Below are 18,686 nucleotides of genomic sequence, written 5' to 3' on the forward strand. Positions count from 1 at the left end.
AGTACTCCATCCACACCCTCTCGTTTGTACACCACCATTGAGTCCCCTATGGTCGTGCTGTCATACTTGTACATTTTATTCTCACTCCACATTTTCCTCTTGATGACTGGAGGAACATCATTGTACTACTTGTTTGTCTCATAGGCCGATTTTGGCCTTTTGCAGACGTTAATATATCTTTCTTTCTTTCTTTCTTTCTTTCTCTCTCTCTCTCTCTCTCTCAGAGGTTAGTTCATCCCTAGGCATGCAGGGCAAGCATGGAGTTTGTGGAGGACATGGTTGGTGTAAGGGGTTGCTGACGGGAGGAGGGCTGTCAAGTGGGAAGGATAGCGAGGAAGAGAGGTGGGGCATTGGAGCCAGTCGCGTGCTGTTAAGAATGAGGTTGATACCTTATAACTTGGCATTAATTCATGCATCGCAATAAGAAAATCCAGACTCTTTTTCCAATAATTTCAATGTTTATGCAAGCAACACAAACTAACCCCACAATGCAAAATTTGGTGCAACCCACTACTTTGTACCAACAAAAATACACAAGACAACACTTGACCAATTTTCAATGTCGCAAATGAACTATTGCTTTTGGTCAGATCATTCAATAACACATGCTCTAGTATCTCAACCAAAACACATGATGTTGGTGACAAATAAAACACGAGCAAGGTTCCAACCAAACAAGAGGCTCCTCTCTACACAAAAAATTAAGTGTAACCCTTGCCTACTGAAGCTGGGCCAGTGGCCAATTTCTAAAAGTTTAAGACTTACTTTTGTTTTTATTCTATAATGAAATTTATTTATATTCCTTTATCAATTCATGGACTTGTGACTATGGAGGTGAATATGTATGCCATACATAGATTCTACACCAAAACTTTGATGGCCCTTTGGAATACCAGAAACGGCTGCAAGTCAAGAACTTCTTAATTGGAGCTTGCTCTATATAAACGTGCAAGTCGTGAATCATTTTGTAGCTTCTTTTCGAGTTCAAGGTACCTATCAAAATAAAGGTTTTATTTTAAAAATTGTAATTGCTTTTTGGATGAGACAAACGACAATTAGATCATCTTACAGAATACAAAGATAGATGTACGAGTAAGAAGTAAAACTTTGTGAGCTTAGGGAATGCACCAGGCAATATGTTGGAATTGCTGTCGTTGAAAATTTGCATTGAAGAAATTAGAAGGAAGTATGCTTGCGCTATAAATGATAGATTGGAAGATTTGGTCAGTGTTAACTTCCTGCACTTGCCAATGGCACGTATCCTAGTAGGTGGGCTTGTGACTTGGGGAGGGGAGGCCCCGAGTTCAAATCCCTGTAGGCCCCTGTTGGTATAGACCAAGCCACCTCCGATCATGTTCCAAATTGCGACTACATAAGGATCTACTCAAGGAAAGAAAAAAACTTCATCCACTCCTCACATCACATAAGGAGCCCCATCACATTAGGAGAAGTTCCATGTCCTGCTTGGGAATCCTAGATGTTTATAGGAAAGATTACAAGTCATATTTTTAGTCATCAAAAGATGTAAAAGGACTAAAAGATGTGAATTAAGATGATTGGGTGCCAATGTCTAGCTAGAGTTCACATAAGAGAGGTGAAACTCGCTGTTCATGCTCCGTTGCAAAGAATTCTCTGGCCCACCTGCTTTCTGCTCTGTGTCAACTTTGTCCTTCTTATTGTAGCCGCAGTGGGCTGCATAAAATACTCAAAGAATCTTCACTTATTTATCACAAAAACACACATGATACAAAATGGACCATGGATGCAGCCAACAATCCTTCTGGGGACTTACTTTCACAAAGGAATCGATACACAGTTCAGTGGGTGCTCAGTGACTCTTAACCAGAGTACCAGCTCTGCAACAAATCATGTCATAACACTTGGTGACCTCAACCCCAGTCGAATCAGTCCAAAACCACAATAATAAATCCTCTGCCTATGGCCTGCCTATGGCCTGTTCCAATCTTCCCTAGTCGTACAATATCTTGGCCACTGCTACATCAAGATTGAATTCGACTCAGCCCCACTTGTGGATAGTGCCTAGTGTAGGATTTTCTTTGCATTACACAGTGCCACTGCATACTTAGCTTGATGGAAGTATCACGCTGATTATCCCCTCTGGAGAAACTCCCCAAATGGCTCTCTGCCATCGTTTGCAAAAGACTATCTTCATCCTGCGGATTGAGTTCTCTTGATTCCTAGGACAGTGATTTGCCTGCAGCCAGATGGGGCGCTTGCCAAAGCAATGCCCACAGTGACATCTCTGCCGCCACACCAGATTCCTCGTGATCTGTAAAGCATCCAAATATCTCCATAATTCCATGACGATCTGAGATGAGGACTATGTCATCAGCATATAAGAGAATCGGTATGATTGTCTTTGCCAACCATAAGCTCATGTTCCAAACCTACCAATGAAATCTGAGTTCTCCTCAATGTACAGAGTGGGTAGCCATGTTTGACCATGACGGTGTTACTTGATCTCACTAGAAAGGCCTCTAGGAACCCAGATCCGTCCTATCACTGACTTGTATAATGACATTGCACCCTTTCATACAAGTGGTCTGAGAGTTGTGATCTTGGAACTCAATCAAAGGCTTTCTAGAAGATCCCCACTGTGTGCGCGCCCTCACCTGGCTGAAGAAGTGTGGATTCTACAATCCACATTTTGCAGGTATATGCATCATATTGGGCAGCATGCAAAAGATACCATCTGTCCAAATGCGCCCAGTAGTCTGTAAGTGCATTATGATGGAAAGTAAAGCCCAGCTACTAAGGCATGAAATGTGTCCAGAAATCGCATGCATCCAAAAGAGTCGGGGTTTGATCTCACACCTGTTTCTCAATGCGTATCATATGAGAACCATCAGAGACGAATTGTCAACATAAGTAGGTGAATTGTTAAAATCCCCTGTAATAAAAGCATTTGATAGTCATGGATATGTTGGCCAGCAGGTAAGGCTGTCCGATGATGGCCAGCAGGATATCCTGTTATATATCAACAAGTCATGCATGGTCCCCATCCCTAGGAATCTCCTGTGATAGCTAGTGATATGCCCTATGTCCACTGAGGCATGCTATATCTCTAACCCTGTTGGTTCCATCTCTGAGAGCATCACTGAGTTTCCATGAGAGTTGTACATTTGTACCTACATCCCCATTGTCTGTGCAGTGAAGTCACCCAATAGGAGGATGTCTTCTTGTTGAGTGAACAACACAATATCTGCAAAGAGAGGGGCATATGGTGAATGTCCATCAAGTCTTGTGCAAAAGCTAACAGCTCAGGTGGCAATAGGTGAGGCTAGGCATATTCACATGAATTGGGCCTTTTCATCACAGACTGTGATGTGTAAAATCTGTAGGCCCAGCCGGGCTATGTGTATCCACATGAATTGGGCCTCCTCATCCCATCTGACCACTATGAGCACCTTACACAAATGAGGCCTAAACAAAATTGCCAAACCCCTGAGCCCCGTACTCCCTCGGAGAAGTACGGGCCTGTGTGGACTTCCATATGTACCTAGCCCTCTTTTAGGGCTTTGATGTCTGTATTTTTTTTTTCCAGAAACAAGATCCTTCTATTAGTTAACAGAAAACAGCCTTAAAAGGCTAAGTACAAACTCGCCTCCATGAAGGGAGCAAGGATCAAAGAACAAAAAAGGGGGGGAAGGATGCACTTCTCCTCCGGCTGGCCGCTCTATGAGGAGAAGGCTATCTCATACACGGGGTGGAGGAGGGAATAACCACACAGGTGGTCTATAGTGTCAAGTGGACTCACCACCACTATCTATGAGAAAAGGACCAGGTCGCTAGAGCCTCAGGAAGGCTTTCCGGTGCTTCCTCATGCGGTTAGAACCACCTTGAAGCTTCCCACACTGGCCATGGAGGGTATGAATGATGTCGAGCCAGATGCTCTTGATGGACTCTGTAGGCGGGGTGTGGGTGCCTTTGATGGCTTTGCTGCATCGAGCTCTCAAGATGTGCCATGCGGAAATGTTGCTACAAATCTCCCATCTCTGGCTCGAACTGGAGTCCAGTGACTAGTAGATGGAGCTGGGACTGGCGCTATCGAGATGCAAGGTGAGAGACCTAAAGGGCTAGTCCCCCACCTTCCTCCTCATAAGCCATGACAACCTTGGCCTTAGTGGCCCAAGTGATAGTCCCCAAGTAATAGTACGGGAAGAGGCCCTATCCATAGCGAAGATGCGAAGAATCCGCTGCCAAACCTGCTGAGCCTTCGGGCAATCCCAAAGACAATGTTGCTGAGACTCTTGGGGATGGCCACATTTCGGACATCATGCTGGTCTACCTCCAATGGCCAACCACGTGCCTACCGCCAACTCCTATGTGCTAGCAACCACAAAAAGAGATTGATCTTCCAAGGTCGAAAACTGTCCTAGAACCTCTTCCAGAAATCTGAGAGAGTATGTGGTGAGAGGCCTTGAGACTGCTAGTGTCCTGCTGCAGCCGGAGTGCCCTCGACCTCAGGCATCTGAATCCTACGGCCAAGCCGTGCGGTGTATGCAAAAAATGGGGTACCCAGAGTCTCCTCCCTATCTGTAGGTTGACACCAAGTCCACTCCCCTAGGTCCCACTGGAGGTGCATGATGGGCCGGCTCTCCCAAATCCATAAACGCCAGAGTCTCTCCTTGGCCACCTTGGCCGGTGGTGGGTCAATGTGGCACTCATGTGCATGGAATATGATCACCCTCACCCTCTATAACGTGCATCCCTTGAAGTCCTCCAAGGGGGGCTTTGATCTCACTAATTTGCCACGAGGTCCAATCAAAAGGTGAGCAAGGCGGAGCTCTCATCCACGCCAAGAACTACCAGGAGAAAATCATGCTTGGTTAACACTCCTAGCCATTGCGGGGGGGTAAGGTTGGGGATCGGGATCAGCGACTCCGGAGGAATGGCAGAGTCGATGTCGAGGCTGATTTTGTCCCTGCCTCGGATCCTAGTAAGGCCCCTCTCCTGAGCCACTGGGGGGAGCTATTTGAATGTAAGCCAATCTCCAAGGGACCTAGTAGGGCCCGTGCTCAAAGCTCCCTAGGATATATGAGGGCGAGCCCCTAACATGTGACCACTAGGTAAACCGTTCAGGGGGTTCCAAATCAAGGGTTGTCGGAGACGCTCCTCGGAGGCTACTGGAACAGGCTGTTTAAGGGCCGGCCTGAGGTGATCCCAAGCTCGTAATAAACTAGTTGCAAATTTGTCCTCAAAAGTTGGGCTAAAGTGACGGGCCCACATCTCTGTGAAGATCTATCTCGTGCTCTGCGGCCAAGGGTCCCCTAGACTTGGTGTACGGGCTGAAATGTTGGCCAGAAGGAAATCCTTCCAAGGCTCGCCACCTGGAAGGAGTCCTCTAACAATCAGCTCGCCTAGAAGGGCACGACTCTGAATGGCGGGGTCGATGATGCCCAAGCCCCCTCTATGGCGCGCCTGTATGATCACTCTCTAGGTCACCTTGGCCCGGGCAAGCCCCTTGTTCACTACCAACCCACAGAAAGTTGCGGATCAACCGTTGAACGTGACCAATGCACGCCCATGAGAAGGCCCAGCAAGAAGTGATATACCACATGGTGGCAAGAAGAACTTGGTTCGCCACCACTACTCGACCAAGCCTCACTGAGCAATTAGCCCATCTTCTTATGAATGCTCAGAAGAAGAGGGGCTAATTGCTGCTTTGGGGAGATATCGATGTCCACCTGGCATCCAAGATAGAGGACTCGAGTGCCCCTTGGGATCCACTAGAAAGCCTCAACTGGACGCCAAGTCGGGGCGGGCAAAGAGCCAACCCAAAATCCACACGACTTGTGCCAATTGATTTGTGAGGACAACCTTCTTAGCGATGACGACTTCGGCGAGGCCTCCGATGTGTCCTCTTCTCCTGAGGATGATTTACGCAAGAGCTCTAATAGCGATGCCTTTGTCTAGTCTCTTTCTATTACCTAGCCTCTAGGCTCTAGCCTTGGCCCTCTTTTTGTACTCACTTTTTGTACTCACGCCTAGTTCGCATCGCACCTCTATCAGATATCCCGATTCATCATTTATCTAGGCTAATGTACTTTTGTTTGTCACTTCAAACTTGTTTTTAATGAAATTTTGGTTTGAAACAACTTCTTTAGAGTCTACCCTTCCAAATTGAAAATGTCTACATTTGTAAGTGTTTAAAAAAATAAACCATATTTTATCATATGGTATCCCAAAATTTCATATCGTAACAAAAATTCCCATACGGTACCGTATCATATTTTCATACCGTGACAACTATGACAGTATCCATGGCTGACAAATGCATTTATATGTGGGGACTTTAATAAATGACAACACTCGTGGTTACTCACATATGATTGTAGCTGAAAGGGTACCATGGACCTACATCTAGCTCAGTATGGCTTTGTCCCTAGGCAACAAATTACAGATAATATATGTAATGCATGTGAGAATAGAATATGCCAAACATATAGAGTAGGATGTCTTATTACTGGAAATAGATGTGGCGACAGCTTTTGATACTATTCAGTGGGATTACATTGCTGCAGTAATGACAAAACTTGGGTTTGGAGAAAAAATGCGTAATGTCATTTATTGGCTATATCAAGACAACACGGCATGGTGTATACTACACAGGTTTGTGCTCTCCTTGGGCTGCCCCTTGAGTGCTTTGTTATATGCAATTGCAACTCATCCTCTGTTAATTTATATGGATAAACTCATTGACAATAGACAACTACATGGGTTGCAGCTGCCACAAGGTCATGATTTGGTAGCTTAGGCATATGCTAATGACTCATTCTTCTTCCCTAAAAATACGCAGCATGATCTTAGTGTACGTATGCAAGCGCATGAGCTTTTTGGTAAGGTTAAACTTTAGGAAATCAAAATTGTTGCCCTTAAAAAAAGCGGATTGGCATAGCTTATTATGGCCGGGACAAATTCTTTCACCCACTGACATTGTTCAGCACTTGGCATATCCATTAGGATGGAAAGTGTCTCACCGAGATGCCATTGAATGGGTCATTCGAAAAGTGTAAGCAAAATTGGCTTATTGGCACTTATCTACTTGGCCTCTTCATGTGTGGCTTCGAATTGTGCAATCCATTCTTATGGTATACATTCAGTTTTTCTTGCCAGTTTTGATATGACCAAAAACACAGATTGATGGTTTTATGTCACAGACAATGGAAGTACTGTGGAAGACAAAGCATCGTAAAAAACCGCTCAGCTTCTAAGATATGAGAGTCTGTTTGCCCAAAATGCATGGTGGGCCAAATGTTCTTAATATTCATTATCATGTATTGGCAGGAAAAGCAACATTGCTACATACTCTGCTTGCACAGGAACAACCTTGGACACTCATGGTAGTAGCAATATGTACAAAATTTCAAACATCCTCATTTGGCAAATGGCAGCTACAACATTGGGACATAATATTTGGACATGTGCATGGGAAGATTCCTGGTTGTTCATACAAGCAGATTGATTGCTGGCTGGAAAAAGGTGCTCCAGTATGTGCATTGATCTGGAAGGGCTCGAGAGATAGCGAATTCATTGAGACAAGAAAGTATACATTGGAGTAGAGCTTTTGCACACCGTTAGCGATTACAACACTCGACCATCTTATTTCTTGTCTACTAAAGGAATATGTATTGTCCAAGATGTCATATCCCCCGAAGGGCATGTTTTATCTTTCCCACAGGCTCAAAGAAGATGGGGTTTGGGTATGCATTAGAGACTTTCATGGCAGCAAATTAGAAACCAACTGCAGCACTTTGAGAATGTGTTACGTAACCCTCAACACAGTAGACTGGAAGATTGGAACTTACTGTTGGGTTTTATGCTGTGTATGCACCCAGAGGAGTGCTAGTGATCATCAGTAGATTACTGGGGCACTTTTTACTTCAGCTAGTGGAGGTTTTTTCCCCCCAGTTTAGCTTAGTTTCACTTATAAACAGTTTATAAGTGTTTTGGTCCACCCGGCACATTTTATGGCCGGACATGTGAACACATCTTTTAGGTCACTTTATTATGTGGCTATTGTACTTCACATTATCAACTGAATACACAACAAGAGTCGTGTTCTCTCTTTGCTTCCCCACGTTTGTGTTTGCAGTACCTCCAAACCCTAACCCTAACAGCTGAAAGCCTTCATTTGGTATCAGAGCCACCAGGTTGGCCTGCCTTGCCCTGCCCGTACTGTTCATCACCACCTTCCGTACTGCACTGCCTGTACAGCTTCACCTGCAAACAGCCTTCCGTACGGGTTCGCCGACAGCAGCTACTGTCCTGCTCCGTACACCTGTGCCTGCCCGTACACAGACAGCGCCTCCGTACAAACCTGCGCAGACAGCCGTACATCATTCAGTGCTGCGTACCTGCTTCTGTACCAGTCGACTGTACCTATTGTGCATTCGACTGCAGCTTCCGTACCTGCTTCCGTACCAATCGACTGTACCTGCTGTGCATTCGACCGAAGCTTCCGTACAGTACTGCTTCCGTACAGTACCACGACTGTACCTGCTGTGTACCTGCACAGTACAGCCAACTGTACTTGTTCATTACAACTACCACAACCTACTCCGTACAGCTGTGGTAAGCATTACAAGTTTTGAAGTTTGGGCATTTTTCTCTGTGAAAATCTTTTGGCAGATACAGGCAGACTTTCTTGCAAAGAAAACTCTACAGGTTTCTTGCAAGGTTTTGGGTGCAGTAACTTTGGGCAATTTTTGGGCATTTTGGCACTGTGTAAGCCATTTTTGCTGCTCTACTCAGTCAGTGGTGCATTGGGTTGCACATTCAGAGGATTGAGAGTGCAGGCATATTTGGGTTAATTGTATTCAGTGGAGTACAGTTGCTTTCAGGGTTCTTGCTATTGGGTTTTTTTGATACACAGGTACAACATTGTGCATTGGCATAATGGCAAATCAACAGCAGAGTGATGTATTCACGTATTTGTCTAAGGAAGACAAATTGGACGGCACGAACTACTCCTTGTGGAGTTTTATGCTGAGAAATGTGCTCATGGCAAAAGGTCTTTGGGATTTTGTTAGTGGTGATGAACCACGTCTAGGTCCATTGGCTCCAGAGACTCCTCCCCAAGGGGGTGCTTGTGGACGAGGACAACAGGTACAGGCTCCAGGTCAGCCATTGCCTGTTCAAAGAACAAATGCTCAGAAGACATGGGATGCCAGAGATGCACAAGCCTTGTCACTCATTGCATTGTCAGTACAGAGGTCTATTATACCTCATATTCGTTCAGCTGGCTCTTCACAGAATGCATGGGTGACTTTGGAGCATATGTATGCTGCTCGTAATAAGGCTCGGATCTCGTTTTTGAAAAGAGAGCTGGAAAATCAGAAAATGAATGAAGGAGATGATATGTCTAGCCACTTGAACAAGCTGCAGGATTTGAGAGATTGGTTTCCATTACTCCTTTTGAGGCTTGGCATGGCCGCAAGCCTTCGGTATCACATTTTCGTATCTTTGGGTGTCTTGCATATGCACACATACCCAAAGAGTTGAGGAGGAAGTTGGATGATAAAGCCACAAAATGCATTTTTGTTGGGTATAGCCGTGAGAGCAAGGGCTACCGGTTATATGACCCACTATCCAGGAAGATATTCACTAGTCGGGATGTGATTTTTGATGAAAAATCAGAAATATCCATGGCTGGTTTTGATGCAAATCAGGCTGAAAATGATGTGTTTGAAGGTCTACTACCTATGGAGTTTCATTCCACAGTTGGTGATCCAACTCATGAGGGTACAGGACAGCCAGCAAATCATGAAGATGGTGCAGAAATTCAGCAGCAAATTGAGCCAGAAGCTGAACCAAATATGGGGCAGCAGGCACCACACGTTAGACACATACCTAGATGGTATTTGAGGACATTACAGGACAGCCATCTAGAGGGTCCTCTTGCTGGTCATACTCGTTGGGAGACACGGACCAATGAGCATGCACACATCATGGATTTGAATATGGTTATGGCAGCCAGTTTACACGATGATGATGAGCTTGATTCATTTGTGGATGCACGAGACAATGTGCATTGGAACAAAGCCATGCAGGATGAGCTTGATTCTATTAAAAGGAATCAAACATGGGATTTGGTTGATCTGCCCAAAGGCAAGAAAGCAATTGGTACTAAGTGGGTCTATAAGTTGAAAAGACATGCAGATGGATCCATTCTAGTTGCAAAGGGCTATGCACAGAAGAAGGGCATTGATTATGAGGAGACATTTGCTCCTACATCCCGTATGTCGACACTTAGGTGTGTCATTGCATTGGCTGCACATCGTGGTTGGGTTGTTCACCAGTTGGACATAAAGACTGCTTTCCTACATGGGGACCTCGAGGAGGAAGTTTATGTATATCAGCCCATAGGTTTTGCAGAACATGGTCATGAAGGGAAAGTATGCAGGCTGAAAAAGGCCTTGTATGGTTTGAAACAAGCTCCACGAGCTTGGTATGCAAAGATAGATGCTTTCCTACTCACTCAAGGATTTGTGAACAGTCCATCAGAAGCCACCTTGTATGTAAAGAAAGAAGAGAAAGATCTGCTGGTCATCAGTCTTTATGTAGATGATCTCTTGCTCATGGGATCAAATGATGACAAAATTACAGCTTTTAAAGAGATACTGCAACAGACATTTGACATGTCTGATTTGGGGCTTGTACACTACTATTTGGGCATACAATTTGTACAGGATAACAGAGGCATTGGGTTGTTGCAATCACGGTATGTTGCTAAACTTCTGGAAAAGTTTAAATTTCAGGATTGCAAGCCTATTAGCACTCCTATGGAGCCTGGGATGAAATTGTCACTAGTATTTCCTTTGATGCCACTACATATGCTTAGGCTGTTGGGTGCCTTATTTACTTGTGTACTACACGGCCAGATATTCAGTATGCAATCTCTCAGTTGAGCAGATTCATGCACAGCCCGCGGTTGTCACATTGGCAAGCTGTGAAGCGTGTATTCCGATACTTGCAGGGTACCTTGTCTCTTGGATTGCTTTATCCTGAGGGGGGTGACATGCAGTTATACGCTTACAGTGATTCAGATTGGGCTAGTGATTTTGATACCAGACATTCCACTAGTGGAAATTGTTTCTTTCTTGGCTCTTCATGCATTTCTTGGCTAAGCAAGAAACAGACCACAGTGGCCACTTCGTCTTGTGAGGCAGAGTACAGAGCACCCTACACTACTACTGTTGAGTGTGTTTGGCTGCGTCGTCTCATGACTGATATGGATATTTCAGTGGAGGAGCCTACACCTATCTATACTAATAGTCAGAGTGCCATTGCTGTGGCCAAGAATCCTGTGTTTCATGCTTGCACGAAACACATTGAGATCCACTATCATTTTGTTCGGGAGAGACTCCAGGCAGGTGATATCAGAGTCTGATCTACTGTCCTACAGATCAGAATGTGGCAGACATCTTCACCAAGGCATTACCACGTCCGAAATTCGAAGCATTCCGCACTGCTTTCAATTTGTTTCCTTTTGGTGGATGATGTACAGTGATCACATATCACTCTAGGGGGGTTTGTTGGGTTTTATGCTGTGTATGCACCCAGAGGAGTGCTAGTGATCATCAGTAGATTACTGGGGCACTTTTTACTTCAGCTAGTGGAGGTTTTTTCCCCAGTTTAGCTTAGTTTCACTTATAAACAGTTTATAAGTGTTTTGGTCCACCCAGCACATTTTATGGCCGGACATGTGAACACATCTTTTAGGCCACTTTATTATGTGGCTATTGTACTTCACATTATCAACTGAATACACAACAAGAGTCGTGTTCTCTCTCTGCTTCCCCGTTTGTGTTTGCAGTACCTCCAAACCCTAACCCTAACAGCTGAAAGCCTTCACTTACAAAGGCATGGGACACTTGTTCTAGTAAAATTCTCTCTCAAATCACAACAGCAAGAGTCTACAGATTGATCATTCCACGACCTTGGTTCTCGAACCACGCAAAAATGTTATGGGATATGAATAAGTTGGCAAAATGGTGGAAACAAACTCCGCTTGAGTGACAAGTACTACTACTTACGTCAATCATTGCACCAATCCTTACATGACTACCATCACCTACAACACATGGATTAGATACATCTAGATTTGTTATTCCACTGTTTTTAGTTTTGTGAATTGATGAGAAACACTCTCATGCGGGTGCTTCTCTCTATCTAGTAAAGTAATTGAACAGTGGCTTTACAAAAAAAAGAGTATGTCATTACACCCTCCATTAAGAGGAGATTCGGTAGAGACTCTGCTGGCACTCGCTCGGGAGGAGCTAGGTATCCTACTTCTGGCTGTTTCTACATGGTGGGTTGCCCGCCAACTAGTGGAGATCTATTTTTGGTGTGGACCCCTATTGTCCTAGATGCCTAGCTCCATCTAGGATAGTGTATCATTGCTTATGGGAGTGCAAAGGAGCACTGAGGATCTGGGTATCTATAGCCCAGTTCTTGGGCAGATTGAGGAGTGATCCTATCTATATTACTTGGGGTACTATTGCATGGTTGACTCAGTCTGGATCACGTCTTCTTTTTGAGGGCAAGGGAGTAGTTCCATACTTGTCCATAGGGGCATAGCTCAGAGATCTTTGCTTCAGGATATCCCCCATTCACGATACACACCACCTTTGCTGAGTATTGACACCACCTGGGAGATTAGTATCACGGCGTGGCATATCTGGTAGGCCAGATGCTCAAAGGCCTTCGAGGGTATTCAGGTTAATGACATCTAGTGTATTTGCAGTATATGGAGTGACATCGTTCACACTCTTTTGGCCACCTGGGCTTGCATACAGGGATCTTCTAGAGCTGCGTAGACAAAGAAGATTTATGAGATTTATGAGAGAGTGGAACCATGGTGTTTTCTTCTCCTTCACTCCTACTGGGCTTTTATGGCAGCATAGTGCCCCTGATTGGTTGAGATCTCCCTTTGTATGATTTCATTTTATTTAATATAAGTATCCGTTCTGAAAAAAAAACATAAAAAAAGTGACGTGCAGAAAAAAAAGATCTTCTTACTTCTTTATCGCCTCTTCTTCATGCTGTTTTGCACGCAACTCAAGTATTCGGATTCTGAAAAGAGCATTCTCACAATCTTGGTTGTAAGTTTCTTCATCTTCCACAGTCATTTGCTCCCTATCTCTCTCAAAGTTGGCACGCCTCTTAGCTAAAGCAGAAGTCTCCTCATCATAACGAGCCTAGGCAAAAGATAAATTATATCCAATTATCCTCGATAGTTTCATAGAGGGCTTGCAATGGTTCTCTTGATTATGTAGTGGTAAAACTTTATCCTCTATGACAAAACAGTTCAGAAGTGTTTTAACCATCTTCATCCATTTAGCTAAAAGCATACTTGTATAATAGTGGCTCTGTTAACCAAACGGTCCTTCAGGGCTCTTAAGCAGCTGTCTCTAACATCCAGCATTTGTTGCCTTGTGAGCTTTTGTCTTGGCCTTACACCAGGTGGTAGAAAAGCTGATAAATAGTCAGTTGGAATCTGCAAAGGTGAAATGAAAATGCCATTTGATCAATGAATCTTAGCGCTTCTATCACAACATGTGATCCTTTAAAACAAATGGAAGTGTACTCATAAAAGTAAAAGAAAGTGAGAAAGCTAGAAAAAATCCACATCTTTAGTGCATAAAAAAAGGGGTTTTCCTTTACAGCACATCACTTGATAACCACATCATCAGTGTAAAAGTTTCAGAAAGATTGTGTGCAATTATACCAAGATGATCTAAAACATAGACTAGTCCCACGGAAGGCAAAATAGATTATGCTCTATAAATAGATGAGAATGACGAGGATCATTGTGGTGGAGCTACTCTTCAGAAACGCCTCTATGCCGCTTTACATAAAAATCTTGAGAATTAAACAATCTAGCAGATTAAGATAGTAAAAGAACCTTGATTGCATCTTCTCCTTCTTGGAAGAGATCATCTTGCTTGACACAAGCTATGTCTATATAGGGAGTAACTAACACCACATTTTGCTCTTCCCTCAGGCGTTGTTGCAAGACTTCTTCTATCTCACGCTCGGTATCACGAACTGATTTGATTGCTTCACGCTCAGCCAATAGGAGAGAGTGGAACTCATCCAATTTGTCAAATGCTGTCAGTTGTGGACTAAACGGATCAACCTGAAAATTGTCATGTTGTTGCTCGTCATATTCTGGGAAAAAAAAACAAAAGAAGAAATTGCCAATGCAGAACCTTGCTCAAGTACATTGCGAATGTTGCACTAGGATAGTACTGAATTATCAAGCTCCATTTCCCTTGTGTGTTTAAGAGTGTTGGCTTCAGTATATTGTTGTCTGTCATGATCCCTATTCTTGTTTCTGTACACAAGGTCCTACTGGATATAGCTTACTTCAAATGTATGCACAATCATGTAGATGGACATATATGCAGGCACATTCACTCAAACTCATGTACACATACATGCATTTATGCATGAATGTATACACAAACATACGTGTAAGGCACACATTGACACTATCACTTCAACGTATGAAAAAATGCATATGTATACATATGTATTTTCAAAAGCGCATGTACACATACATGCATGCACGTGCACACACGTATGGATATGCTTTGGGATGCACATAAAGATATGCTTGTCGGAAAATATTATGAACAATTGAAATAATATTGTGATGGGGTTCTAAATAAAGTTCAATAAGGAAGAAGCACAAATGGCACGCATCTATTGGAAGTAAGCTCAAGCACAAGTGCATGCTTCAATTGCCTTCAAGATACTCCAAATAAAACATGAAACTAACAATTGAGATTACGTTTAATCATAAATTTTAAGAGAAAGAGGTACCAAATTCTGTACAACTTGAGGAGTACCCAAATGAGTGCCAATGTGGTGTTCCATATGCAGATCCCATCACGAAGATGTGGCTGAAACCCGAACTCAATTTGGTACTAAAGAGCTCCCCGTATTGTTGACCTGCACACCTCTCCCCTGCTGTGCACCTGTGCCCCAGCTCACTCTCACTTCACTCTCCTCCTTTTTGTGCACCTCTCCACCTGTCCGCCATTCTCCTCTGCCCATCATTCCTCTCTTCTCCCTAAGAAATTCCCTCCTTCCGCAATTCACCCCGTCCCCCTCGTTTTCCCTTCTATTGCGCCCACCAGCTCAGTAGTGGCAAAAGGCGCAGGAAACCCACTCCACACGTCGTGAGAACCACCTCGGTATCACACGTGTGGAGGTGGCGAACTGTAACCACTAGAAAGCCGTTATCAAGAACAAGAAGACTCAGCGTAAAAGGGCAATTGGTCAAGGGAGATACGGTGTTTAGGCAGAAAGAGATAAAGACATTCAGATAGAAGGAATGTATGAAGGGTGCAATCATTGTATGCTCTCAACTGATAGTTGACAGTCTATGTCATGAAGCTTGTTATAGTGATAGTAGTTAGTCTGTGTTGGGCAATTGCTCTGTATTAGTCTGCAATACTTCCGGAATGTAACTAAGAGCAATCTTGCCATTTAATTATTGTTCTGTGTTGCCCTCTACACTAGGTGGATCAAGTATGCAGTGTCTTTGTTTTACTAAACATGCTGTGTATGCGTAAGAGAGTGAGTGAGATAGTTAGTGGAGAGATGCAGAGTGAGAACTGGGAGAGTGAGAGTGAAGGTTTGCTCAGCAGAGTGGTGATCCGTGTGTCCCCGTGACATTACCCCATTCATTCAGAAGAGATTTTGGCACATACTTTGGCATTCATACAAGGTGTGGCTCAAATGTGTGCACTTTTGAGTTGTGGTATACACTGCCTCTGCAAAGCATTGATTATAGGCAGAAAGAGGAGTTAACCACAAAGATTAAACAAAGTACTAATCACAAAGATGAGCATTGGTTTATCACAAGTACATAGACACACATAGTGACCCACATCATTGTCTAGCAATAGACCTAAGATAAACCATAAACATGATGCTTGGTGCATCTACACCATATGGAGTGATATTGTTCACACTCTTATGGCCACATGTACTTGTATACAGAGGCCATCTAGATCTGCACTGGCAAAGCGCACTATGTTTATGAGAGAGTGGGATCATGGTGTTTTCTTTTGGACCCCCATAGGACTCTCTTGGCATCATAATGCCCCAGATTGGTTGAGATAACCACACTCTGTGATGAGGATTTTCTGGAGTTTAGCTGTGATTTTGTATTCTTTCATTCATGCTTAATAGAAGTCTCTTTCTTGCAAAAAAGCACCTCAAGAGGCAATAGGACTTTTCTGCTCAGAAAAAAAAGGTTTTTCATTATTTGTGTAATTAAAGCTTTTCTATGGAAGAATAAGCAGGGCAAGAGACCATGTTCCTTCCTAGCATGGCAAAAGGTGTGTAAACCCAAGAAGGATGGGAGAATTGACATCCACACATGCAATGGCGAGAATGCCAAAAATGTTGACTTCCTTTCTTCAGCAGAGTCAACCTTGGACTAGGATGCTTAAAGAGCTTTCTTTGTATATGATTGTGAGTTGGCAAGGCAAATGGAGGGGACTCTCTTGGATTGATAAGATTTTTTCCCATGCTCCACTTGTCTTTAAAAATATGCCCTTTGCTGAATTTCTGATTAAGAAATGGAAGAGGATCATTCCCCTCATTCAATGGCAAGGATCTCCCAGAATCACGGGAAATTCACTATGCATGTATAATGTTTGGTGGTCCCCAGTTTTTTTTCCCTCCGTTAGCCCTCATTGAGCCCAAAGTGAGAAAAAGACTCAACAACAGAGGGATAAGCAGATTTGAGGATTTCTGGGATGGTCCTCTTCTAGGGTGGAGAGATGATGAACAGCTATCTGTCATGTATGGTCTCAAGATTTGATAAGAATCATCTGCATGCAATTATTGGTAAGCTCAAGACGCTAACTATCAATATTTCTCAGCTCACGGAAAGGTGGATCAAAGATTGAGGGTGGACAGATGGACTTCCCCTTGGTCAGGAATCAACTGCCAAGTTTTATCAGATGTTAATGCAAGAGAAGAGAGATTTTAAACATTTCAATACAATATGGAAAGTAGCTTGGCCAGACAAATGTTGGGAGTCCAGATGCAGAAGAATTTGGGGATCCAAACTGCCAACACATGCTCAGACTTTTTTGTGGAGAATCATGGTTGGGGCTCTTCCGTTAGGCTGTAAGTTGCTGATCAGAAATATGGCCTCAGGGATATGCCCAAGATGCAAAGCAGCCATCGAGGATTTCAAGCATGCCTTTTGGGACTAACCGGCATTAAGATCCTTTTGGACATAGCTCTCTAAATGGGGGGGGGGGGGGACATTTTTGGGCTGCAATGTACATGGTCCCATTGGGTTTTGGGTAAAAAGATTGGTCCAACAGAGGAGAGTAATAGCCTTTTTGGATTTGCAAGATTTACATGCCTGTGGGAGATTTGGTCTACGAGGAACACTCTGGTCTTTGTTAATGATGGCATGTAAAATGTAGATCCTAAGAAAGTTATCTGTTTAGTGAAAGCTAACATTGCTAGTCTGGTGAGTGTAAACAGATGGGAGTTGGATACAATGAAACTACTCACTAAGAGGATATTGGATTGAGCAGTTTCTGTGGGTAGTTCTTCTCTTGATTGTTTGAGAAGACTAACCCACAGTTTATATGTACTCTTTTCATATTATCAATATAAATACATCTTCACTAAAAAAAAAAAGAACTGATCTTGTGCTCATCGTAATGTGCAAAAACATGGAACACCCTTCCTTTCTTAATTGGAAGAGAACATTAGAAAATGTAATAAGTTTAAGACATTGAAGAACATCCTTTTTCCTGTTAGTAATGCTTCAGAGGTAGACAGATACTACAGCCACTTACTGCAAGTAATGCTTCAGAGGTTACCCGAAAATACTACAGCCACTTACATGAATTAAGTTCAAGGTTCCATCTTTGTTGTAAACACGAGAATTCAAACTGATGTGTCTATCCACATGATGATAGTCAACTCTTATTTGGTCGATGCTCAGCTTGAAGACATGTTTAGCAACATTATCTTTTGGACATGCTTCAATTCTTTGCTCATATCTATACTTCAACAAAACCTTGGGTCAAAGAATAGTATTTTGTGATCAACAACACTTTGTATTTTGTAAAATCGAAAACAATTTATCTTCCACAATTGAGGATTCCATTTGATTCTCACGTCTGTGTGATCTTTATGATAGGAAGCAGCTTTTCAGCAATAGCTCTTCTCTTAGGAACTGCCATAAGCTTTTTGTCATTCTGCTTATCTGAGGCAGGAGTCGAAATTTTGATTCTATTGCTTGAGCTGGGGAAAAAAACAGCCATGTTATTGTAGATCAATATAGTGGAACTCACAAAGTATGGAATAGTTATACGTGGCAGTAAGAGAGAAAATAAATAGAGAGGTCCAAAATGTGGGCCCGTGTTATCTTGGAAAAGTGGGGATTTTCCTGAAAATTCAAGGCCCTGAATGTTTTATTATTAGTTTACCCTGCAAATGTTTTAATGCCATATAATCTCATGGACTGTTATCAAAGGTAACTTTAGATGTGTATGGAGTTGAACATAATTTGCACCCATCACGCACAAAAGCAATGTCTTCTTATTTTCATTAAAAGTAAACTGTATAATCAACGCAAGGGAGTGAAAAGGACAAAAAAATTTGAATATGTT

At 43.2% G+C, this 18,686-nt stretch overlaps 1 protein-coding gene across 5 annotated transcripts in view; it reads right to left on the reverse strand.

Annotated features, from left to right (window-relative positions):
• Positions 1-545: 545 nt before the first annotated feature.
• LOC147604983 (dynein regulatory complex subunit 7-like) overlaps positions 546-18,686 on the reverse strand; it is a 321,324-nt gene continuing 303,183 nt past the window's right edge. For 2 of the 5 annotated variants that reach the window (XM_086794269.1, XM_086794268.1), the window contains 6 exons: positions 18,193-18,318; positions 17,915-18,074; positions 13,931-14,164; positions 13,379-13,522; positions 13,045-13,223; positions 1,018-1,322 (listed from right to left, as the gene is read on the reverse strand). In XM_086794269.1, the coding sequence (XP_086650395.1) occupies positions 1,061-1,322; positions 13,045-13,223; positions 13,379-13,522; positions 13,931-14,164; positions 17,915-18,074; positions 18,193-18,318 (1,105 nt within the window). In that variant the 3' untranslated portion in view covers positions 1,018-1,060. Of the gene's footprint in view, positions 994-1,016; positions 1,323-13,044; positions 13,224-13,378; positions 13,523-13,930; positions 14,165-17,914; positions 18,075-18,192; positions 18,319-18,686 lie in introns of those variants that run through there. The other 3 variants (XM_086794267.1, XM_086794266.1, XM_086794270.1) reach the window with 3 other exon arrangements.

This window comes from Cibotium barometz, chromosome 60 (genome assembly GCF_041138505.1).
Source record: "Cibotium barometz isolate CiBa-2024 chromosome 60, ASM4113850v1, whole genome shotgun sequence".
NCBI classification, from domain to species: domain Eukaryota; kingdom Viridiplantae; phylum Streptophyta; class Polypodiopsida; order Cyatheales; family Cibotiaceae; genus Cibotium; species Cibotium barometz.